This window comes from Podarcis filfolensis (assembly GCF_964270895.1).
Source record: "Podarcis filfolensis genome assembly, chromosome: 5".
NCBI lineage: Eukaryota > Metazoa > Chordata > Lepidosauria > Squamata > Lacertidae > Podarcis > Podarcis filfolensis.
The window spans coordinates 24338064-24363048 of NC_139608.1; the positions used below are offsets into that span (position 1 = coordinate 24338064).

The following is a 24985-nucleotide window of genomic DNA, read 5'->3' on the forward strand; positions in this document are numbered from 1 at the left end:
TCCATGTCCTGGTGTTCCCCATTACTAGAGTCCATTTACTTTTAATTAAAGCCATAAATTTATTTTAGGGCAAACTAAAGCTGCCTATTTCGTGACTACAAAGTCCTAAAATGCTTCTCTTGTTTTCCCACTCACACCTAGTTTGCTGCCCGCTCTCTGACTGCCGCCGTGGGCATAAGAATGAGTCATTGGCAAGCCTTCTTGGGTCGTTTTCTTGTAATTACCTTAGCAAAAGGTGGGCCTGGAAGCTTTGCTGCCACGACAGAACCTTTGTAGTCATTCTGGGCCTCCTCTGCCTAAACCCAGTGTGATATAGTGGTTGGAGCTCTAGATTAGGACTTGGGAGACCAGGGTTCAAATCTCCACTCAGCCACGAAGCTACCAGATGGCCTTAGGTCAGTCACAGTCTGTTTCAACCTGACCAAACGAAAACCTTGTTATGAAGATAAAATGGAGAGGAGGAGAGCAATGTATGCCACCCCTGAGCTCCTTGAAGGAAAGGCAAAACACGAGTGCAATAATGACAGGACTCCATCATCTGACAATACCTTTGATTACTGGAACCTTGTGGTGAAGTGTAGATTAAAAAAATCTAATAAAATAATGTTAGAGAGAAACAACAGCAGATGACATTATTCACTATGTTCTGCTCGGCTTTCCAAGGGGAATAGTAGCAACTGTAGGAGCCAGAGTGCTTGACCTTTGGTCTGATCCAAGCAAGGCAACCTGTGGTCCTTAACTCTTTGACAGCATAGTAATAAACCCAGCTGAAATCAATGTGATTCGTCTTCACTTAAATTTAGTTATCCAATGCTCTATAAATGTCCTCCTTCCGAAAGGTTTCTCACTCACGTGTAGTTTTAAAATTCAGCAACGGGTTTATTTGGTGGCATTTTTACGATTCCAGCCTTTTTGTGTTGTAAACCCAGTGCTTTTTTCCCTTTTCTAAAAAAAATGTTTAGGGGTACTCTCATTTTCCTACTCATATTGAAATACTGCCCCTCAATGGGGCCACACTTAGATTCACACAATGTTTAGGGGTATGCGTCCCCCCCCCCCAGAAAAAAGCACTTCGACATATTTGGAAAAGCAACTATTTTATATTGTTCCTGGCAGAGCATTGCATTTCTTCTTTATTCCTCTCATCCCTTTCCAGGTTTTTTTTTTAAGCTGCCTTTATGTCTAGAAACCTGTTCTTCATGTGGGATTGCCTATGCCATTATTCATTCCTATAAGGTTAAAATTCAGGCCAGCTGAAGCGCTGTAGCAATTTGGCAACTGCTTGATTGGAAATGGCCAATGAGACTGTGCTTCTCCCAGGTCCTGCATTCTTCAGTCCCAGTGGCCATTCATCGTTTATGTGTAATAATCATCTAGGTAACTAGGTAGCCCAAGGTATTTAAGAAGGAATGAGCACAGCTCTCTCTCCCCCTTTTCGCTCTTGGATAGGTACATGCAGGCAGATCCTTGGCTCTACCGACTGACAGAACATTTACAAAACTGCAAGCAACATGTGTTACGGGAGATGCATTAAATATGTTGGGTACAAGCTGCTGATTCTTGCTGTGCTCTGCATCGTAGCAAACATCCTGCTTTATTTTCCCAATGGAGAAATAAGATACGCTTCACACAATCACGTCAGCAGATACGTTGGCTGTCTTCATGGCATTGTAGGAGGAGGTATTTTGGTGAGTAACAAATCACTGTATGTTTCCTTTCTCACAATGGATGTTCTTATGCTTCTCTTACCTCAGCTGCTGAATTTCATGTTTCAGAAAAAACTCCACATGGCCTCACTGGATTTGGAATCTTTGCCATATTTTTACTTTTTATGTTTACTTTTTTTAAAGTTTCAAAAATTCAGAGTTGTGCAGAACAATAAGCCAACAAAAAGTGTCTTGGCTGGCACTCCTTGGAAGCCACCAAGACATCTGCTGAAGAACTGAAGTTAAACCAGAAAGTTTAACCAGAATGATACTAGTGGGGCCTGCAACAAAATGTTGCAGTGTAGCCCCACCTCCTGAGAGGAGCACTCTTATTCAGAGGTCCAGACAGCCTAGAACAGGATCCTTGGAGGCCTCTGTGAGGTGGTTGTGGGAGATTCAGAAATAAGGAATGGAATAAAAGATATTTCACCCACTTGACACCTTCTCCTGCTGAGCACTAATTCTATTTTATGGTGGAGAGCATAAAATTTACTATATATTTACTACAGTATATACTGTCAGAGTATTGAGAAGATTAAGTTGCTCTTTTCCTCTGTTCTCCTGACACGTAAATATTCCAAATCTCAAAAGTGATGTCTTTTAGACACACACACACACACACACACACACACACACACACACGGTGTGCCTTTCTAGAGTCAATTGACAACAATTTCCTAAACGATCATTGTTTCATGTTGGGCAGTTTCCTGGTTTTAAAGATGGCATTTTTTAAAAAATTCACAAATGTGTGTGTTACTGAGGGTGTCTCGTGAACAGTAGAAGCTATTACCTTGGTTTCGGGTGTCTCTGTTTCACATCAAAACTTATCAGTCCTCAACCACCTCATATTCTCCAACATTCCTCAGGTGAAAATTGGGGCATTTCTCTCTCTCTCCCCCGCAACTGACCCACCTCAAACCCCCCCCCATTTTTGTTGCCCCCCCAACATTACCTAGCAGAGAAAGAATGAGTGCCACGAACAGGACACAGCACACTGTCCTTAGGAAACCCCTTAATTTTATTTTCTTCTTTGGTAAATTTACAAAAAGACAAACCACACACCAATAATGAAGTTTTAGAAAGGGGCGAGATTAGATGCAGAGAGACAAAGCTTTATTTTTTAAATGTATTTTTAATCTCTTGTTGGAAGCCACCCAGAGTGGCTGGAGAAACCCAGCCAGATGGGTGGGGTATAAGTAATAAATAATAATAATAATAATAATAATAATAATAATTATTATTATTATTATTATTATTATTATTATTATTATTATTTATTTTTAAAAGCATTAAAAATAAATAAAAATAAATAAATCAAGACTCCTTGCGCTTTGTTCTGCTCCCCCTTTCTTCCCACCCAGGAAGACCCTGCCCTCTGCCTGCCCCTCAGAGCTGGCACATCTCAGTGGCGGCAGCTACCAGCTATCCAAGGGAGGAGGTCGGCCGCAGTGGCCATGGAGAGGCAGTGGGGTACTCCCTTGCAGCTGCCACTGCCACTACCACTGCTGCTGCCACTGCCATTTGTGACAAACACCAGCCTGAGCTAGAATGCGGCAGCACTGCCGGGGGAAATAGGAACATTCCAGGATCACTCTGGGACTGTTCTGTTCCTGGAAAATCAGGACGCTTGGAGGAGGGTATGCCACCTTCGTTTGCTAAAGGACCTGGCAATGGGGAAGAATACACCTGCAGACATGGCCTCTGGGCAGCTGTGTAGCTGCTGCGTGCTGGAGCAGTCAGGGAATGCGGCAGTAGCAAGGTCAAGGCTGTTTGGGGATGGCAAAAAATAAAGGCAAACCAATGCTCCTGTTGATGCATCTGAACCTCCCTGACCTTGCCCTCGCACTGTCCCTGGTGGTGACGCTGCTGCCAAGACGCCAGGTCTGTGGTGGCACCCCTCCCTGCTGACCAGTCCTAGAATTATAGGTGCCTAGGAAGGTGTCGGCTAATAATCCCTTCTCCTTCTGTGGTTCATGACATCGTTATGACAAGACCTAAACATCCCCTCTCAGCTGATTCAGGCCAATAGTTTTTTTCAGCAGCCACCTCTCCCTTGTGCAGTGATGGGGAGGGGCAAATGAAGGAGGTGGAAGAAGTGGAATAGTTTAATTTCAAATTAGGCCAGATTTGATTTAGCCTGTAGCCCATTGGCTAACAAGCTTGAATTGGTACGTTGACACTTTCAAATAAATACAGCTGGTTATCTGTCTTCGCAATGAAAACAGAAGTACTATACATGACACAGGGAGGGTTGCAGCTTGGTGGCAGAGCATCGGCAGCAGGTCCAAAATTCAATCCCTGGCACCTTCAGGTAGGGCTGGGAGAAACTTCTGCCTGAAGCCTTGGAGAGCAGCTGCCGGTCAGTGTTGACAGCACTGAACTAGATGGACCAATGGTTTGACTCAGGAGATGAAGTCAAATCCATTAATTACGGTGGTCTGATATTGGGCAACTGCAAAAAAATATCTTTTGGTTTAATTAGCTAGAAGAAATTGGACATAAATGGGATACGAGATGTAAGCTGAGCCACATCAGTAGGCATGATCGAAACTAATCAGAAACTCATACTGAGATGTGGAATGCAGATACAGTGGTACGTCGGGTTACAGATGCTTCAGGTTACAGACACTTCAGGTTACAGACTCCGCTAACCCAGAAACAGTACCTCGGGTGAAGAACTTTGCTTCAGGATGAGAACAGAAATTGTGCTCAGGCGGCATGGCAGCACCGGGAGGCCCCATTAGCTAAAGTGGTGCTTCAGGTTGAGAACAGTTTCAGGTTAAGAACAGACCTCCAGAATGAATTAAGTTCTTAACCTGAGGTACCACTGTACAATCACTGATCTAATATAATTGTTTGCAATACAACTGTTTGTTTGTTTGTTTGTTTTAAAATTAAACCTAGGTGTTGATCCCGGCATTTGTGCTCATTGGACTCGAAAATGAGGGGTGTTTCCATGGATGCTTTCCCCACGAGCACTATGGGAGAAACTGCGCAGTAAGTGAGCCTTTTCCCTTTGCCAGTCATTTAAATATGAGACCCAATCAGAAACTCAGAGGAGGCTGTTCATTCCTTTCATTGGTGGTGGGTACCCATCGCAGCTGGTTGGGTGGAAGGCAGAGAGGCCAACACTAGGTGGCGCCAGAGCCAATGGCAGGCAGAGCCAACCATTTCTAATGTTGTCCTGTTCCCTACTGAGTTCTACACTTGGACTGATTAGGAGGAACCTGACAACCAGAACCACATCCTGGACTATTTCTTAAGCAAGAAGGCAAGGAAATGGGACTGGCTGAGGGCAGACTGGAGTGGTGGGGCAATAGCCCATTTGCCTTAACAGACCAGCGTCCCCTGACTCCATTCTTTCTACTTTCCTATTGTAGCTGCTGGCATCAGTCGTGGTGGCCGCTGTTGGGATTCTCGGTGCTGGATACTGCTTCATCATTTCAGCTTTGGCTTTGGCCGAAAGACCTTACTGTTATTGCACTGATGACCACAGCGGGTGCTATCCGTTCTTAAACACTCATGGAGGGTATGTAAGCTTTCCTGTGGCAGACTGCAGGGGCAGGGTGACTTTTTGACTGCAACGCTCATCATCTTGGGCAACCAGCCATGTGGACTGAGAATGATGAGTGCTGGAGCTCAAACACCTTTGCATACTGCCCAGGCATCAGAGTCTATTATTCTATGTTGCTGGTTTTATTTTGATTTTTTAAAGACTATCTTGTCTGATTATATTGGCATTTTAAAGGTATATTTTATGTAAACTGCCTGGAGGTTTTGATTATTAAGTAGTACAGTGGTTCTCAAACTTTTTGTTCTGAGCCACACTTTCAGAATGAAAATTTGCTTGCGCCACAGTGAAATTTTTATTGATGAGAAGTACATTGAAAAAGGAAAATCTCTGTCCTCTTTCTGTTTCCACATCATATTTTTCCATGTATAAGTCTATATTTTTTCCTAAATTTTTGAAGTTTAAAATAAGCGATCGTGCATAGTGCGTTTTCTTAATTTTGATTCCCAAAAAATAGGGGGTGTTTTATTCACGGAAAAATACGTGTGTGTGTATGTGTGTGTGCGTGCTTTAAGTATGCATACAGATTCAATGAGAGGTGTGACTTGGCTTTTGCTGGGTAATCTTTTATATTAAGTCTAATTTGAGATAAACAAACCCTCATTTCCTCATCAACACAAATGAATTGTTTAAATGTTTCTGTGATAGCCCTTGAATCTTCCCACCCCTCTTGCCATACTCTCCTGCCACACCCTTTGAGAACCACTGAAGTAGTATATTGCATCCTGTCATTCATCACCATCCCTGACCACTGGTCCTGCTAGCTAGGGATGATGGGACTTGTAGTCCCAAAACAGCTGGAGACCCAAGTTTGGGAAACCCTGGTGCACACAAATGAATAAACTTGGGTACGAGAATGCATTAGGGAAGATTGCTTGCGAGAATGTGTATGTCAGGGGGTGGGGGGGAGAGCCTACAAAAATGTATATACCAAGTGGTACCTTGGTTCTCAAACTTAATCCATTCCAGAAGTCCGTTCGACTCCCGAAACTGTTCAAAAACCAAGGTGCGGCTTCTGATTGGCTGAAGGAGCTTCCTGCACTCAATCGGAAGCTGCAGAAGCCGTGTTGGACGTTCGGCTTCCGAAAAAACGTTCACAAACTGGAACACTTACTTCCAGGTTTGTGGCTTTCGGGAGCCGATTTGTTCGGGAGCCAAGCCGTTCAAGTACCAAGGTACCACTGTTTGAGTACTAAAATTCGGATGAATTATCAGGAGGACTTTTTTAAAAAATTGCAAACTGTTGCAGAAATGTGAAGAACTGAACTTAAGACTGAAAAAACAAAAAACGGAAAGAAATAAAAAGTGACAGATTTGTCTATTTCTAGATGCAGACAGTCCCTCTCCAGGGAGGAAAAACCATGTTGTGAGGATATTTTCTGACTGCTGTTTTTCTCTCTCCCTTCCTCCCTGTCTGAAAAAGCAGAGTATATTCACGACAGCGAAGGAATAGGGAGCAAATATCTTCAAAATATTAAATGGGGACAAAGACTATTAAATTTATTAGAACAATTTGTTGTTGTTGTTGTTGTTGTTGTGGCACCTTTTCTCCACTTCCACAGCTACAAATTAATATTTGTGATTGTTTTCAATAGGTACCTGTGCCATGAGCCAAGGCACATTGTTACCTGGAACGTGACCCTGTTCGCCATCCTGCTTGTTCTGAGCGGGATCGAAATAATTATCTGTACCATTCACATAATAAGGGGCTGTCTCGGAGGTGCATGTGCCGTGTGCCATGTTCACAAAGAGGTAAGTGTGTTTAAAGGCTACCCAAAGCTTTCAACAAGTATTTTTGGGGTTATTTGATCACACAGAAACTGCCCATGACGCTTTACGAGCTGATTCAGCAAGCCAAGGATGGCCATTATGTCTGTGTCATTAGGAAATTCGTGCCTGGACAAGCAAATACAAAGTATATTTCTATATTTATTGCATTTATAGGTCCCTTTTGGGCAATGCCCCCAAAGCAGCCGTTCCATAAAAATGTAAATCCAATAAAATGTTAGCAATTATACCGCAGCGAAACAGACATCAAAAAGAACCAAACACTACTAATTGGTTTTGCAGCACAGAATCGATCCGGCTTGTGGGTCCCAACCAAATGAGTGTTGCCGCTCAAGAGAGTTGGGCATGTGCTTAAAACACTCCCCCTCGGCTTCAGTGTGACTTAAAAATGCTTGGCCACAATCCAAAATAGAGGTGAGTGCATTCATGTTTATAGGGTTGCATCTGACTAAGTGATGTTTGGAGTAGACACACTGAATTCAATTGACTTCCGTCGTTCATGACCATTTGTATCAATGAATCTACTCTGAGTGTGACATATCTGGACACAACCCATAGATTTCAGCGCAGTGATGTATGTTCAGTGCTATCTTGGATTGTGGCTCTTAGCTTTGGCATGAGAGCAGTGTTCTCCAACTTTGGGTCCCCAGATGTTCTTCGACTACAATTCCCATCATCACCAGCCAGCTTGGACCAGAGGTCGGGGATGATGGGAGTTGTAGTCCAACAACATCTGGGGACCCAAGGTTGAAGAACACTGCATGACAGTATGCCTTTCCCAAATGTTGCATAATGTTACATCAGTGGGATTTGCTCATATGAAAAGATGAGAATGTGTGTGCAAGTGTCCCATGATGTTAATTTCCTCCCAAACTTTCTAAATGATTTGGTCACCAGAGCTTTTACTGCCTATTTAGTTTTATAATCTTCTGGTCTCATAAGGAGTATCTACTACCCATTTTACTTCCAAGCATTGTTCCTTTGGTCCTTGAGTGACTATCATTTTCTCTCTTTCATGGGAACATCTGATGGTCAATCAACCAAAATCTTGTTGTACAGGAGTGAGAAACATCACACAAGGAAGAAGCCCCACTATTTTCTGTGTGAATGGCACTCTACCAAAGGATGCCAACGCTATAGTTGGTGTCACAACAGAGGATCTAGCAATGGGGAGTTTCCCCCATTCAGATCAGTGCATCAGCTCTGAAAATGAGTCATTGATCCATTGAAATTGACCTTGAATTCAGTGAACTCTGCATTGGGCTGCCTATATTGTATAAATGGATAAGGGTTTTGGATTCTGGGCTATTGCTCTCATGTATTTATCAAATGTGTGTTTTTAATCTTTTACAGACCTGCCCTTGCTAAAACGCTTGGACTTGGAAATGGGTTGAAAACTTCTCATACTTCGCTGTAATTATTCCTGTATTTTTTTGAACTGAGACAAAACTCATATTCTTAGCACTTGTTTTATATAGCATATGTACTCTGTTCATGTCACATACGTTGCTCCCGAATAGCATTGTTTAAAAACTTCTAGCACGTAACTCGGCAATTAAAAAAAGTATATTGTGCCAGATCCCCTTTGAGCTCTCTTACGTTACAGAAATGTAACTATATTGTTAGCTGTGCAAGCGCAGACCGATGGATCATTTAGGCTGCCACCTTGAACCCACGTAACTGGGAGTAAGCCCTACTGAACTCAGTGAAATTTACATCTGAGTAGACATGTGTAGGATTGCGTTGTTAGCATATATTATACTGTTTTCCATCGTTAATTGGATGGTTTTCAATGTTCTATTTTTCATGTATAAATTGATTTCCCCCAACAAGACGTTTACTGCTTCAAATGACAGCACTAGGAGCTGTAGCTGAGTAATGGTACCAGTAAAAGCTTGGACTCATTTTATTAGGGATCATGGGTGTAACCAGGATTTATGTTAGGGAGGGACAGAACACCTGTCACCGTCCTCTGTCTGGCTCTGTCTAGCAGATTCGGAATGTAATGTTGTTTTAAATTACTTTTTTTTTTTTACCCCAAGTGCTCAGAAAAATCTGTCAATCTTTCTACGGTTTCTACTTTTAGTAAAGTATTTTTATTTACTTACTTCATTTAGGAGGGGGCAAGTGCCCCCCCTGCCCCCTTGCCTATGCCCATGTTAGGGGCGCGTCATATATCTCCTCCTTCAGGTGTTCAAAATGAACCTGGGGAAGGAGCAGAGTTGAGTACACTAGCTCCACGTCCCACCACCATGGAAGCAAATTTCAGGTGCAAAGATCTGAAGTGGGATTCCAAGCTGAACCCACATAGAAGTCTTCCTAAGATTGAGAGCCCTGCCTTGCTTGCGTTCTCAAGCATGGGGAAGATTCCGAGTATGTTTAGCCAAATGCACTTAGAATAAACTTCAGACCTTTGCGCTCAGTGTGTTGAAGTCAGAAGTGGAGTTGAGGTCAGGGCTGGTGTGCATTCTCCACCTTCCTCCCACAGTCTCTGTCTTCACACATTCCGTGGAATGCCTGATTAGGGCTGGAGTTGTATTATTTATCCTTTATGGATATAGAGATATATTTGGGGAGTGCATACCTAAGGAGCAGAGAGGCTGCTTCCTTGAACATTGTATCTTCCTATAGAAGAAGGAAGTAAGATGACGTCAAGGTGGGAAGGAGTGAAAGAGATTCGACTTAAAAAAGATTGGGTTGAAAATTAAGATGACGGTGATCCACAACAGTAACAATAAAATAAACCCCACAACCCCCACGTGTGTTTTCTTTCTTTTCACGTCTTTCATAGAGATTCATTTCACTGCCGAACAAAATTCACAGTTAAATATACAGATCTGAGAAGGTTATGAATGAATTGGCACCGGAAATAGACCACATGAAGCGCTGCAAGGAAATCGCTAAAGAGAAAGGCAGCTCATGCACTAAAATTACAAGCTATTGCATCTCTGTAGTAAGTGAAATAAAAAAGAACTGCAGAGTTGGAAGGGGACTAAGAGGGTCATCTAGTCCAACCCCCTGCAATGCAGGAATCTCAACTAAAGCATCCATGACAGATGGCCATCAAACACCTCCAGGGAAGGAGAGCCCACAACCTCCCGAGGGGGATGGTTCCACTGATGAAATAACTAACAAACGACAACTCCCAGCATTCTTTGAAGAAACCTTTGTAGTTAAGTGGTATAAAACCATCTTATGTTTGCAGTGTACATGTGTTCCTTGTCTTTCATCTCTCCTCACTGTAAGAAGACATCCTCTTGCACACTTGATTTGCAGTTAGTGCAAAACTGGAAGTGATCTTTATAAGTCATGACAAAAATCTTTTCGGCTTTCTTATGCGAGTAGAGACTAACACGAAATAATGGCAATGGCATAACGCCTACTGATGAATTCTAAACCCTTTCAGAACAAAAACCTTACGTCTGGCAAATGAATTGCTTTTGGTCAAATTTGGTTTCAGTCAGCAGGTAGGTTATTCAACTCTCTCAGCAAGCAACAACAGCTAGGAAACTTGTCATTTATGGGAATGTAGCTGTAACTATTGCAACACTAAGCAACAGTTGAGAAACTGTCTGTTAATTAGCAATCCAACAAAAGCAGAAGACATTTCTTCTGTTTGGCATGCACAATCTATGATTAAATTTTTTTGCCTGTGGAAAGCCACTTTGAGCTGTGGAAAAGCAGCACACAAATGGTGTGGTCTTCAGACATTGCATCCCAAGTACAACCCAAACTCCCTTCTTACAACTTCTTTCTGGGGTGGGAGAAACCCTGCTGCAGGCCTACATTTAGAGCCCTGCCAGAGAGTTGTATATACTGTAATCCTATTCGATAAACATAATGTTACTAGCACCCGTGAAATCGGGTGTGACGATTGGGGTTTCCCAGGGGGCATTAGGCACCGGCTCCAGCACTCCTTGCTCCACGAGTCGGTCCAATTCCTCGTCTATACGGGGTTTCAGGGCGAACGGGACCCGGCGGGCCTTGAGCCTGACTGGTCGTACTGCGGGGTCAAGCTGTAGAGCAATGGGGGGGCCCGTATACTGTCCCAATTTCCCATCAAAAACCCCCGGAAATTCCTTGCATATGGCGTCCACGTCCACTTGCCAACCAATCATATTGCTGCATTGTTCTAGGACCAATCAGACTGCTGCAGTTTGGATCCTATTCAACTCAGTACATAACAACCCGCATGCAGTCTGAAATCAGTAGTCACGTTTCAACAAACAAAACCACTAAGAAAAGGAACTTACTCAGTTAAATGATAGCCCTCCCTCAACTTATTCCCACACATCTGCATTTAGAACTGCAGTACACTGAATTCTGTTGTTTTCAAGAAAAAAAGTGCATCCTATAGTTCGATACTAGAATTGAAATTGTTCTACGTTTTTGTGAAAACAGGTTAGGAAGAACATAGAAAGATGCCTTCTACCAGGTATGAGATAATTTTTGTTGCCTAAAGTTGAGCCCAAATGCTGGAGCCAGTAAAAAGTCTTGTTGTACTTTTCACACACAAATTCTTGTCTGCAGCTATCCTTTCCTCATGATGCCACCTGAAACAGGTTGCCACACCCTGGTGCATGAAAGACCCAGCCTTTTGTCAAACTAGTTGTTCACCTAACCTAGTGTTGTCTATTCGGCTCTGAATGACAGGGTTTCAGGAAGAGGTACCAAATTGATCCAAATATAAGCCACCTCCAAATATAAACTGCGGTTCCCAAAATGAGATCTTTTTGAAAGGAAAACATGTACCATAAAGCTCTGGCACCACCCAGTGCTTTTTTTACAATCTGAAAGGTACATTCAACCTCTAGCCCTGTCCAGCAATGAAATAACTCAACAACAACAACAACAACAATTTATTTATATCCCACCCTCCCCAGCCAAAGCCGGGCTCAGAGCGGCTGACAACAGTAAAAATAACACAGTTTGCATAAAATCACAATCAATTAATTGAAAAACATTCTAAAATCAATTCATTCTAAAATCAATTCAGCCAAGCATCGAGTGATTCCTGCCGAGAAGGACAGGCGATCCTTTTACAAAAAAAACTTCTGAAGTATCCCAAAGCCCCACGTGGGTCCCAATATCTCATTTTAAATCATGGCTTCTCTACCTAGAAGTACATGATTATAAACCTCACTCAGGTTTTATACAAGCCAGATTTTGGGGAGGAAGTGCAGCCTATATTCAGACCAATACAGTATTACCCATCACCTGCTTTTAACTGTTATGCTTATTTGTTCCTATGGGTATCACATACTAAAGTACAAACAAAACAAACCTCTTTGAAATGGAGACAAATGCTACTGCATCTGAAAAGGGAGAGTCACTGCGAGTGGGAAGGTGAGTTAATGTTTGGGGATGGACTAAGACTTATTTTGGGATGCAGAGGCATGTAAACATCAACTCCTTATTCTGGGTGCTCACCCAGCTCTCTGGAAACTTGGAGCCAACTTGGAGCATCATCCTCACAAAGCAGCACCAAGGTAAAGAAGAGAATTGGTTTGGCGTCCTAATCAACTGTACCTCGTACAGCGTTGGCGCATCTGGCAAGAGGGCATGTTTTCTGGGTGAGCTTGAGGCCCCAAGCTCAGTTAAATGCCAACCCAACTGCATGCTGCTATGGAAAATGAAAAACAGGCAGTCAATTGGTCCTACCTACATAACCTTGTCCTGTTTTTCTTTAATTTTTGGAGAAACCCTGGCTGGATCCAGCGGTGGAACTAGCCACTGGGGCACCCAGAGCCATAGCTGTCAACTTTTCCCTTTTCTTGTGAGGAATCCTATTCGGAATAAGGGGATTTCCCTTTAAAAAAGGGAAACATCGACAGCTATGCCCAGAGCGGTGCATATGCCATGCACCCGGGGTGGGGGTGGGGGGGTGATCGGCATGGCGATCAGTGTCCAGGGGGGATTTTGTCAGCCCCCCTCAAGGATGACACCAGGGTCAGACCGCCACCCCCCCTTCCTATGCCCTGACTGGATCTAGACACATCAAAAAAAGCAATTCAGTTAAATGCATTGTAAACTTCATACAGTGGTACCTCAGGTTAAGTACTTAATTCGTTCCGGAGGTCTGTTCTTAACCTGAAACTGTTCTTAACCTGAAGCACCACTTTAGCTAATGGGGCCTCCTGCTGCTGCCACACGATTTCTGTTCTCATCCTGAAGCAAAGTTCTTAACCCGAGGTACTATTTCTGGGTTAGCGGAGTCTGTAACCTGAAGCGTCTGTAACCTGAAGCGTATGCAACCCGAGGTACCACTGTAAAGGGAAATCCCATTGGCGAAAGACAGGACTCCACAGCACCATCTGGTGTCATAGTGTTATAATTCATATAAAGCGCTTTTTCTTTACTGAGTCCCCTGTCTTCCGAAGAGCGACTGAGGTTTGAGTCGGAATTCCCTTTAGAGGCGAATTTCCTCAGAGGAACACCTTCCCCTCCTTTCAAGGATATGACAAGAACTCCAGCCAGTGGCATTTGCCTATTGTTCTACGAACCGCAAAGCTTTTATTTGCTGGGCACTGAGCTTGTTTGAGAAGAATCATATCCCGGCAACCGGGTTCTTGTCAATGCAAAATGACACCGTTGAAACAAGAAAGTTGAGACGTTTGACAACTTGGCAGGAAGGATTGGCCACCACCTTCTCTGCCCTTTTGAGATGGGGTTACAAAAGTGTGGCGGCTGCCTCAGTTGCCTGTTAATCCCCCTTGCACTTTGGAGCATTGTTATAAATATCCTGCTCTATTTTCCTGATGGGAAAGCTCTGTATGCTTCCAGCAACAATCTCACCAACTATGTGTGGTATTTTGAAGGAATCTGTTTCTCTGGTATTATGGTAAGTGTGGTTTCTGCTTTCTTTTTCAATTGCTTCTCTAGGGATCCCTGCAACAAGGTGCTAGTCTGCTGTGTGATCTTGCAATGTCAGAAGGGGCAGATGGGGGGAACAAAAGAGAAGTGGCTTTATTTTAGAGACAGGATATGTAAATGGGATTCTGAAATCAAGGGTAACAGCCACCCAAAGGAAAGTGCTTTTTAATATAGGCTTGTTTGCCAACAACATACAAAAGCATTTACTACAGAGGAGGGGTGGGGGAGAAATTCATTGCATTTAAAGCTGAATCGATCAAATCTGAATTTTCTAGAATATGAGAACCAAAACAGAGCCGCCTTCCAAAATTCTCACTTATTTGAATTTTGTGTTACATTTGTGCATATGTCGGTGAACATAACGTACAAAATGCATTATATCAGGGGAAATTGCTTGCAAAAAAGTGTATGTTATTCAAAGTTACATACCAATTTTTATTGGTCTTTAAACAAATTCAAATACAAGAGCCACTTTTCCAGCAGTACATCTAATGTTGTTTGTTCTAGCCATTGACTTTAAACATAAACTTACACACTTACACATTCAGTGTTCAAGCATATTACTTAATGTATTCCCTCCACTGAGAATACTAAGCAGTTTGGTATAACAAAGTCTTGATTTGGGCCATTAACATAGTTAAAGAAAGGGGTCCACGTTTCTTGGAAGGTGTCTCTATTCGTTATGCCTTTATTTGCTCTCCTGTGTCTGCTGAGATGCTCAGAAATTGCTGTATCCCATATGTTCAGGGCAAAAATATATTTATTAGGAATAAGTCAGATTAAAATGCTGATCATTTTTATAAGGATTTTAAAAAACAAAAAAAGCAACACCCCCCCCCCCCGCAAATGGTGGCAGAAATGTGGAGAATTGAACTTTAAACTGGGAAAAAATGGAAAACTGAGAAAACCAAAACTGGCAGAGCCTTCCATCCTACTCTAGAGTAATATAAGTGTGATCTCAATATGTATGACATGGGCTTGAACTAATGAGAACTGGCAGATGATATGACTATGGTAGCCAGTGTTTGTTGGACTGAATACCAAACAAAGTGCTTCCTTTATTCATTTATGTACAGTGGTACCTCGGGTTACATACGCTTCAGGTTACAGACTCCGCTAACCCAGAAATAGTACCTCGGGTTAAGAACTTTGCTTCAGGATGAGAACAGAAATCGTCCTCCGACAGTGCGGCGGCAGCAGGTGGCCCCATTAGCTAAAGTGGTGCTTCAGGTTAAGAACAGTTTCGGGTTAAGAACAGACCTCCAGAACGAATTAAGTATTTAACCCAAGGTACCACTGTATTTCAAAGTGTTTATACCATTGAATTCAAAATCAGAGCAGCTCACTGTAGAGTTACATAAGGCAACCGTGCTTATTGGAAAACACGCCCCTTTGAAATTAGCAGGACTGCCTTCTAAGTAAATAAGATCAGGAGTTAGGTGGTTAACTTAAGTCAAATGGATTTCAATGGGACTTCATGGTGACTATCCTTTGTATTCCCCTCAAAATAGAGCAGCGGCCATAGCTTAATGGAAGTGCATCTGCTTCGTATGCAGAAAATCCCAGTTCCAATTCTCCCAGATAGAGCTGGGAGATAACCTTGTCTGAAAGCTTTCAGAGCTGCTGCCAGAGCTGAGCTAAATAGACCAATAGTCTGGCTCTTTATAAAGCAGCTTCCTAGGTTCCTAGATGGATATTGTAGCAAAATCTACTTTTCCCTTTTAATATATCATACATCACAGATTGGACCTGCTAGACACAACTAGAAGCCAGTATTTATTTTCCAAAAGGAGAGAGTTTTTATCTCCAAATTTTTTCAGCTGCAAGGCAACTGGTTATGGTTACTCATTTATTTGGGAAAGACACTCACTTTAACTTTGTGAAGATTAGATGTTCAGCACTATCTGATCAAAATTTATTTATAATATAATTTTTACACAACCGTTTTAGGCATAACTTACTGCCAGCGGCTCATAATATCCCTTTATAGTATACCATATTTTTGTGAGCATCACACTGTAGTTCATATGCCTACCAATAGGTGGCCATACCAACTGCAGCGTGGCAAGAGAATGGCAGGCAGGCAAGCAAGCAAGGAAGCAGCACAGGTGGCAGCAAGTCCAGGTAAGCTGCTGAGGAAGGAGCAACGTTTAATGGAAAGGGGGGGGCACGCCTCAGCCATCTGCTGAATATCTCTCTGAAGAGCTTCCCACCCTCCTTTAAACACTGCTCCAGTGCTGTTTAATGGAAAGTGGGGATGCTTCAGAGAAGTTTTGCTCCAAGGGATGCTTGCTCTGTTGCTGGAGCAGTGTTTAAAGGAAGGTCGGAAGTGGTTTCACAAATCATTTCCCTAAAGTTAAACGAACTGTGAGGGAAGGAAGCTGGGGTTCGGTGGGTGGAGAGGAGTGGGGATTTGGTCAGGTGTGGGAGAAATGGTTAAGCAGATGGGGGGTGTTCATGAGTTGAGTGAGCAGGGAGGGCAACCTCTAGTCCAGCGGTTCTCAACCTGTGGGTCCCCAGATGTTGTTGCACTACAACTCCCATCATCCCTGAGCTCTGGCCTTGCTAGTTAGGGGTGATGGGAGTTGTAGTTCAACAACATCTGGGGACCCACAGGCTGAGAAAGGCTGCTCTAGTCAATATAAAAACACAACAAATTGTAGAGCTTTCTGGAGACACATGCTACAATTCTAGCTTATGGAGCAGGCATAGGCAAACTCAGCCCTTCAGATGTTTTGAGACTACAATTCCCATCATCCCTGACCACTGGTCCTGTTAGCTAGGGATGATGGGAGTTGTAGTCCCAAAACATCAGGAGGGCCGAGTTTGCCTATGCCTGTTATAGAGTCTATAAAGGTAAAGGGACCCCTGACCATTAGGTCCAGTCGTAACCGACTCTGGGGTTGCGGTGCTCATCTCACTTTATTGGCCAAGGGAGCCGGTGTACAGCTTCCGGGTCATGTCGTCAGCATGACTAAGCTGCTTCTGGCGAACCAGAGCAGTGCACGGAAACGCCATTTACCTTCCTGCTGGAGCGGTACCTATTTATCTACTTGCACTTTGAGGTGCTTTTGAACTGCCAAGTTGGCAGGAGCTGGGACTGAGGAACAGGAGCTCACCCCGTCACGGGGATTCAAACCGCTGACCTTCTGATCGGCAAGTCCTAGGCTCTGTGGTTTAACCCTCAGTGCCACCTGCGTCCCTCTTTATAGAGTCTATAAGAACGTGATATTATTGGATACCATATCCTCTGTGACTTCCATTCCTGCCTTTCCAGATGCTTATGCTGGCAGCACTTTTAATATTCCTGGACCGAGACACCTTCCAAAAATGCTGCCCAAGTGAAAGCTGCACCAGGACCTACAGGGTGCGTATCTTGCTTCCACACATGGCATTTGTGCCGAAAACTTCCTTTGACCCTTTCTGCTCCCGTCTCCTTCCTTACTCTGTACCGGAGAGGAAAAGAAAGAGGCTACCTCTGATCTCCACAGCTCCTCCTGGGGTGAAAAACAACAACAGGAAGAAATGCTCCCACTGCTCTCAAATTGACGGAAACCTTTTCTGTTTTTGTTTTTGTATGAGATACTCTGGGATTCCGGCCAATTTCTTCCTGCCTCAAACGCTCATCACTGTGGGGTGAATCACACGTTGCTTCCAGACAACCTGTTTTATTGAGCATTCATCCTGACTTGTTTGCACAAAGCTTGCTGGGAGATTAGATGGCATTGGCTATTTATTGAGCATTCGTTCTGATCTGCGAAGCTGTGGGGAGGGCAGAGTGAGCTGGATGCAGCGTCCATGCGCCCTTCGATCCCACCCCAATTGCCCTCCCACCCCCACGCTACACTCCTGCTCCCCCCCCCCAAAACCAGCACCCATATTGAGAATGTTGACAGCAAATCCAACTGAGAGGTGTTGCAAACAAAATCTGCCCTTATTCCCTTATGGGGCATACAAGAGCCCTTTATAGAATCCTTTGTAGGTTCTCCATTGGTAGGAGAAAAGAACAGAGGCCAACCAGAGAATATTGAGGAGCAAAGCAGCTAGTAAGCCTGATCTTTATGAAAGCTGTTGCAACAGGGTGCTCCCCTCACATACAGGAGAGAGGAAGAGGAACCCAGAACCAAGGTGTGCCTGCCCTTTTATAGACATTTTAAATTCCCTGCCCTGGAGCTCCAGACCACCCCTCCATACATCATACATACACCACAGAAGGGGTGTAACCCAAGACCACCCCCCACAAACATCATACCTACATCACAGAAAAGACGGTCTACAACAGAAATTTGAATGTTGTTGTTTTTCCTGTCTGCCAGGTTAACTGATAATGCCTTATCTGATTGCCTTTCGTGGTAGTCTGACTATTCCTTTGAGATGGTGATTACCCAATTCCTGAGACAATGGGAAGGTTCCCTCACCCCCTCCCTCCTTGCAGAGAAAATATTTGGTCAGTTTGGGAGTCAAAACGGTTTCAGGACGGTCTTCCTGTGCTGCTCCAGACATGTGGTCCACATATCTATGTACGTGCTTGGTTGTTACATTTATGAACACTTATTACAGTGGTACCTCTGGATGCGAACGGGATCCATTCCGGAGCCCCGTTTGCATCCTGAGTAAAATGTAAGACGTGACTGTGTGTGCGCGGGTCGGGTTTTGCCACTTCCGCGCATGCGCGTGACATCATTTTGAGCGTCTGCGCATGTGTGAGCAGCGAAACCCAGAAGTAACACGCTCCGTTACTTCCGGGTCACCACGGAGCGTAACTTGAAAATGCTCAACCTGAAGCACATCTAACCCAAGGTATGACTGTATATATTAGAAGACCTTAAATTTTTTATTACAAAGGCTATCAGCGTAACTCCCCCTCCCAGCAAACTTTGTTCAGACAATGCTCCCTTTCTTGCAGCTTGCTTCTATTGTAGTGATAGCATTCCTCCACCAGTTCCAACAAGGTAGAAATGTGTTCTTATAACAGATTATGCTATTTTGAGACATTGCCTGCCAACAACATTCATTCTAATCTGTGCTAAAGATTATTGCTATTCCCCGCCCCCTTCCTCCTGGCTCTTTAAGTTACGGAACACTTTCTATGCTGAGTTCATCTAAGTATTGGGTAGAAAACACACACACACACACTTTTATCAGGAAACTGAAGCGATGGAATTCCTTCACTGTCATAAAGATAACACTGTGCTCTCTTTAATGCAGCGCTTCATTTCAGTTGTGCTTGCCCTGCTGGGCATCGCGTTCTCTGGATACAGCCTGATCATATCTACTTTGGGTTTGGTGCAGGGCCCATACTGCAGAACCTCCGCTGGCTGGGAGTATGCCTTCAAAGACACTGCAGGCCGGTAAGAAAGAAAGAAAGATTGCTGTCTCTAGGGGCAGCTTTGAACCAGCCCCCAAAACACCAGACCAAAACACAGAGAGAGCCAGTGTGGTGTAGTGGTTAAGAGTGGTAGACTCATAATCTGGTGAACCGGGTTCGATTCCCCACTCCTCCACATGCAGCTGCTGGGTGACCTTGGGCCAGTCACACTTCTCTGAAGTCTCTCAGCCCCACTCACCTCACAGAGTGTTTGTTGTGGGGGAGGAAGGGAAAGGAGAATGTTAGCTGCTTTGAGACTCCTTCGGGTAGTGATAAAGCGGGATATCAAATCCAAACACCCATCTTTTGAAATATAGAGTCAAATGTGCATATATATTAGTAAAAGTAACATAGGAAAATGCCTTCTCCTAGGGCAAATTGCTTGCAAAAATGTGTATCTTAGTAGAAATTTGCAGTAAAATGCTGGTGCCTTTGCACAAGGTGTAGGGGCCTGCAGTTAGGGTCCAGGTTAGTTTTCAGTATGTCCCACGGAGTTCGATGGAACGAGATGAAGACAATCTGAAAAGGCAAAACCTACTTCTTGTTCAGTGTATGTGGGGGTTTAGCCCATGCACTAATGGTGCCCTTAGTGCATGCCTGCATGTCTTCCCATAGAAATGAATGGCTGCTATCTGGTCACATGGGGAGAAACTGTGCTTTGAGGCAACATTACAGTGGGGACCCCTCTGTCCCTGATAGCCCATCCACAGAGCCAGCGCAAGACATCTGGCTGCCTGAGGCAAAGGAGAAGATGGTACCTCCCTTCCCATGGACAAAAGCTGGTAGTTGAATCCTACTTCATCACCAGCAATGGGATAATGACTTCCAGTGCACCTGAGATCAGCAGGCTAGTTTGAGGAGTGTAGGCCAAGCCTGCAGCATGCATAGCTCTGATCTCCAATAGAATGGATTGACTAGAGGGCAGCCGCTGCTGCTCCCCAGCAACTGCCGCCTTAGGCAATTGCCCACATTCTGCCTAATGGTAGGGCTGGCCCTGACCACCCACTATTGATGTAGAAACTCTAATGGGGAATAACATCCCTCACATCTCTAGAAAGCAGCTCCAGAAATGCAGGGGACAAAGGCATCATGTTTCACAGGAGCCATATTTGGGAGAGGAACTGAGGCGGAAGGAAGCAGTATTGTCACCATGGCTAGTTCACAGGGCTAGAAGCATGGTTAGATTTAGAAAAGGAAGTCTGGCTCAGTTTCTTTCTTTGAAATAGCCTCAAAGATGGATGAGAAAATGAGTCATGTGGCTATAGCTCTGAATGGGGACTGACACTTCCCCTGCCTGCCAAACTCGACAGGCCTTGAGGTAAATCTACAATAATAGCTTCTAACTTCTTTATGCTGCTGTTTCTCTGATAGCTACCTCATGGATCATGCCTCCTGGTCCGAATGCTCCGAACCTGCCTATGTAGTGGAGTGGAACATCATTTTGTTTTCTATTCTGATAGCTCTTAGCGGCCTCCAAATGTTGATCTGCTTTCTGAAAGTGATTGCGGAGCTAAAGAGGATACTTTGTGGGACCTATTCTGTCTTTGTTCAGGTAAGAGAATCATTCCAGAAGCTGCTTTAAAAAACAGCAAAGAAACAAACCCGTTATTATTGTCATAGCTCTATGGCTAAATGCTCTTCTGTGAAGGATTTGAGTTCCACCCAGTGCTTCCTTTTGTAGAAAAGTAGGTCTGGTACTCACTATGAAGTTGTTACATTAAGTGCCACACTTTTTGACAAAAAAAAAAAAGAGGTGTCAGAAACTAGGTACTCTTGAGTACTCCCTGGAAAAAAAAGCACTGCTCCCACTATGCTTTTCAGCCCTGGAATATTTGGGTATAAAGGTAAAGGTAAAGGGACCCCTCACTGTTAGGTCCAGTCGCAGATGACTCTGGGGTTGCGGCGCTCATCTCGCCGGTGTACAGCTCATGTGGCCAGCATGACTAAGCCGCTTCTGGCGAACCAGAGAAGCGTACGGAAACGCCGTTTACCTTCCCGCTATAAAGCGGTACCTTTTTATCTACTTGCACTTTGACATGCTTTCGAACTGCTAGGTTGGCAGGAGCAGGGACCGAGCAACGGGAGCTCACCCCGTTGCGGGGATTCGAACCGCTGACCTTCTGATTGGCTTTGTGGTATAGGCTCTGTGGTATAGGCAGGGCTATGAATATGGTAAGTATGGTAAATGAATAAATAGCGCTTGACTGCGAAGCTGCATAGGATATAAGTGAAAACTTCCAAGTTCTGGTTTAACTTGTAAGTTAAAATTTGACCTTTCTGTTCTTTCCCACAGCCTGCACTGATCTAACATTCATGAGAAAAGAAGCACAGACGCTAGCATGTCATCATGTCTTTGATCACACCTTTTGACTTACTTGATAAGCTTGGAGCGCTCCTTCTGTTTTGCTGCATTCCTTTTTTATACACAAACACACATTTCCATGCCTTAATTTTTATTTTTATTCATTTTCAAAATATTGATACATGAAATTATCAATTAACAACACAAAGAAAAGAACCCCAAACAATAAAAAAACAAACCCATCCAGACAGCAACAAAACCATTTACTCAAAGTACATTTCCCCCCCTTTCCCGCCGTGATAAACTCATTACTTTTTAAAAAAGCAACGCAAACCTGTAGAGAACGCATTCAGAAATCTATGGATTATATAATGTCACATTCTACAACCGGATTCATTTAGACACTTCCCCTTGAAGAAACCTGTATGAAACAAACTAAATATTTATATGTTACATGGGGTTCAACTCCCTATTTCCCCAGCATGTGATTTATGATGCTGCACACCCTTCTTTGCAGGTGCGCAATGATTGGCATATCCACATGTTCTTGCTCCCTGTTTTCATCCCTTCCTCCTCCTTTTCTAATCTGTTTACCTTTCAAGCCCCCCTTTGTATTTGCATATACAAGTGGACTTTCGGTCAGGCAACAGGAAGCGCAAGTGTGCTGTGTTCTTGGAGTGAAATATCAGCTTAACTTGAGGGACACGTGATGAAATAACTGAAGAGGAAGTGCAACAGAATATTTACATGGCGACTCCATCAGATTGGCCTTGTATGTGAATTATATATGGATCCAAATCAGCAGAGAGAGAGACAGATTGAGAGAGAGAGCTGCAAAAGGGTGCCAAAGATACTCTGTTACCTCGGGTTAAGAACTTAATTCGTTCTGGAGGTCTGTTCTTAACCTGAAGCAGCACTTTAGCTAATGGGGCCTCCTGCTGTTGCCGCGCTGCCGGAGCACGATTTCTGTTCTCATCCTGAAGCAAAGTTCTTAACCCGAGGTACTATTTCTGGGTTAGCGGAGTCTGTAACCTAAAGTGTATATAACCTGAAGCGTATGTAACCCGAGGTACCACTGTATAGGAAACTTTCTGAGAAATTATGTCCTGTTGAGGTTATGTTCACTTTGGGGCTGCATCAAATTGACTGCATCTCGCTCAGCCACCCCATTGGTGGTGAGTGGCAAAGGGCTCAATTTTTCCTGGGTAGTCAAATTGGTTTGCTATTTTGCTGAAGAATTGGTGGATAGCTCAGTCAGTAGAGCACAAGTCACTTATTCTCAGTGTCGTGGGTCATTGGGCAAAAGATTCCTGCATTGCAAGGGGTTGGACTAGATGGGCCTTGTGGTTCCGTACAATTCTAAAGAGTGGCTCTTTTTAAAGAAAAAATTGCTGCAGGTGCCAAGGCAAAAAGCAGAGGAGAGGGAGGCTGCTGCAGTGGGATGGCGGGGGGAGAATAAGCCTCCCACCCCCTCACAAATGCTGCCTAGTAAGTAGGGGCATTTGCTCACATTCCACATATCATTTCACTGCAGGCTCAGTGCTCTTTTCTCAAGTTACACTCACACAGCCCTCTAAATTGACCTAGATATTTTCTCTGCTGACTGATCTCTTGTCATTCCCTCAACTTGTTGCCCTATGGAGGCGACGCCTATCATTAGTTTTAAGTGGCAGAGTGAAGTGGAGCGCCTGCTTAATTGACCAGTTCCTTTATCGTTAGGATTCCTAGCTCTGAAACTGTACATTAGCAATTATTTGGGGAGGCGGGGAGAAGCAAGGTCACATTTCCAATTTGTGTCCAAGAAGCAAAAACAAAAGAAAGAAAAAGACTTTCAGAATTTCACAGCCTCTGTTTAGTGAATGGCTTCTTTGTCTCATGCTTCAGGGGCAGAGGGTTGGGGAGGGATAGGAAGGGGGAAAACATCAGTTTTTGTTCAGGCATTGGCTTGGGTAAGCATGGAAGAGACATCTCAACAGCCACAGCGAAAAAATTATTTGACTATAACGACAGACTTCGAAGAGTTGTTTACAGACGATAACTGAGTGCGCAGCCATCTTTTGAAACTAAGCCACTGTTATTTCAAGATTCCCGTTATCAAATAAAGCAATGCAGTGTGTGGCTTGATTCGGTCTGTATCTTATGCGTCTTTACCCCCTATATTTCATAAATTTTCCTCTCCCTAGAAATGGTATTGCCACTGAAAGTCAACTGAGAGCAAAATTGGATGAAATTGCTAAAGGAACTAAATATCTAACTGAAATAAAGCAAATACAGAAAGCAGTACAGTGGTACTTCAGGTTAAGTACTTAATTCGTTCCAGAGATCTGTTCTTAACCTGAAACTGTTCTTAACCTGAAGCACCACTTTAGCTAATGGGGCCTCCCGCTGCCGCCGTGCCGCCGCTACACAATTTCTGTTCTCATCCTGAGGCAAAGTTCTGTAACCTGAAGCATATGTAACCTGAAGCATATGTAACCCGAGGTACCACTGTAGAAGCTAAATAAGAAAAACCAGACACTAATATATGCATAAAGGAAGTGGTTGAAGCAGAACTTTTGACCATATGTATTGTTGGCATCTGTCTGCCTTGAGAGACAATGGAGTGTCACCAGGTTTGAAGTCAAGCTGCCTGGGGGCGTGAGGACCCTCATCTTGACATGCTCTGCCTGTAGGGAATTTTAGTTCTAATAATGAACCTACACACATTAGTCATAGGCGAAGTTTTACAAACTACTGTAATAAAAACTCAATAATAGCAATCCTACTGTGTAAACTTAATTCTGGGATTAATTGCATAGCCTTCTTTTTGTTTCCTGCACAATGGCTTGTAAAATTTAATAAGACTTTTATTAATTGCATTTCAGTGAATGCAAATGAACTTAATGAAGCAATTAAGCACAATTTTTTTTGTCGAATTACAGAAGGAAAAAGCACATGTTCTTACATTGCAGGAAACACATATTAATAGTGCCTTTAAACGTGTGTTTTTTTTAAATAGAAAACCCAGATTAGGCCAACTGTATTGTTCTGTGGTCAATTCTAAAACAAAAGATGAAGCCATATATCAGAATAAGCTATAAGCTATTACATGAAGTTCAAGATGTTCTGTGAGCTAATTTAGGCAGATGCTGTTTTTGAAAAGGGCGTTTTATGCAGTCAACAGGATCAGTATGTCCCCAGTGAAAATATGCCTTTCATAGGCATCTCATTGGCCATCATGAGAAAAAGTTGCTAGACTAGATGAGCCTTTGGCCTGATCCAGTAGAGGCCTCTTCTTATAGTCTTAATGTCCACTATCTAAAACTTCAGCTATCTTTGCAGTGGGCCAATTGATCATGGCAATCAACACAAACTATATAGTTATGCAACTATAG

At 43.6% G+C, this 24985-nt stretch overlaps 1 protein-coding gene across 1 annotated transcript; it reads left to right on the forward strand.

Annotated features, from left to right (window-relative positions):
• Positions 1–1223: 1223 nt before the first annotated feature.
• On the forward strand, positions 1224–23727 carry TM4SF18 (transmembrane 4 L six family member 18). Its single transcript, XM_083615156.1, has 9 exons — positions 1224–1688; positions 4614–4706; positions 5090–5238; positions 6876–7032; positions 13664–13909; positions 17219–17308; positions 19150–19292; positions 20681–20861; positions 21603–23727. The coding sequence occupies exons 1-9, from the start codon at positions 1512–1514 to the stop codon at positions 21615–21617; spliced, it is 1251 nt and encodes a 416-aa protein (XP_083471282.1). The 5' UTR covers positions 1224–1511; the 3' UTR covers positions 21618–23727.
• The last annotated feature ends 1258 nt before the right edge of the window (positions 23728–24985 follow it).

Coding starts and splice junctions, on each gene's coding strand:
- TM4SF18 (XM_083615156.1), top strand. CDS start 1,512: ATGTGTTACGGGAGATGCATTAAATATGTTGGGTACAAGCTGCTGATT. Junction 7,033..13,663: donor TGTGCCATGTTCACAAAGAG/GTAAGTGTGTTT, acceptor TGACACCGTTGA/AACAAGAAAGTTGAGACGTT. Junction 17,309..19,149: donor GCTGCACCAGGACCTACAGG/GTGCGTATCTTG, acceptor TCTTTAATGCAG/CGCTTCATTTCAGTTGTGCT.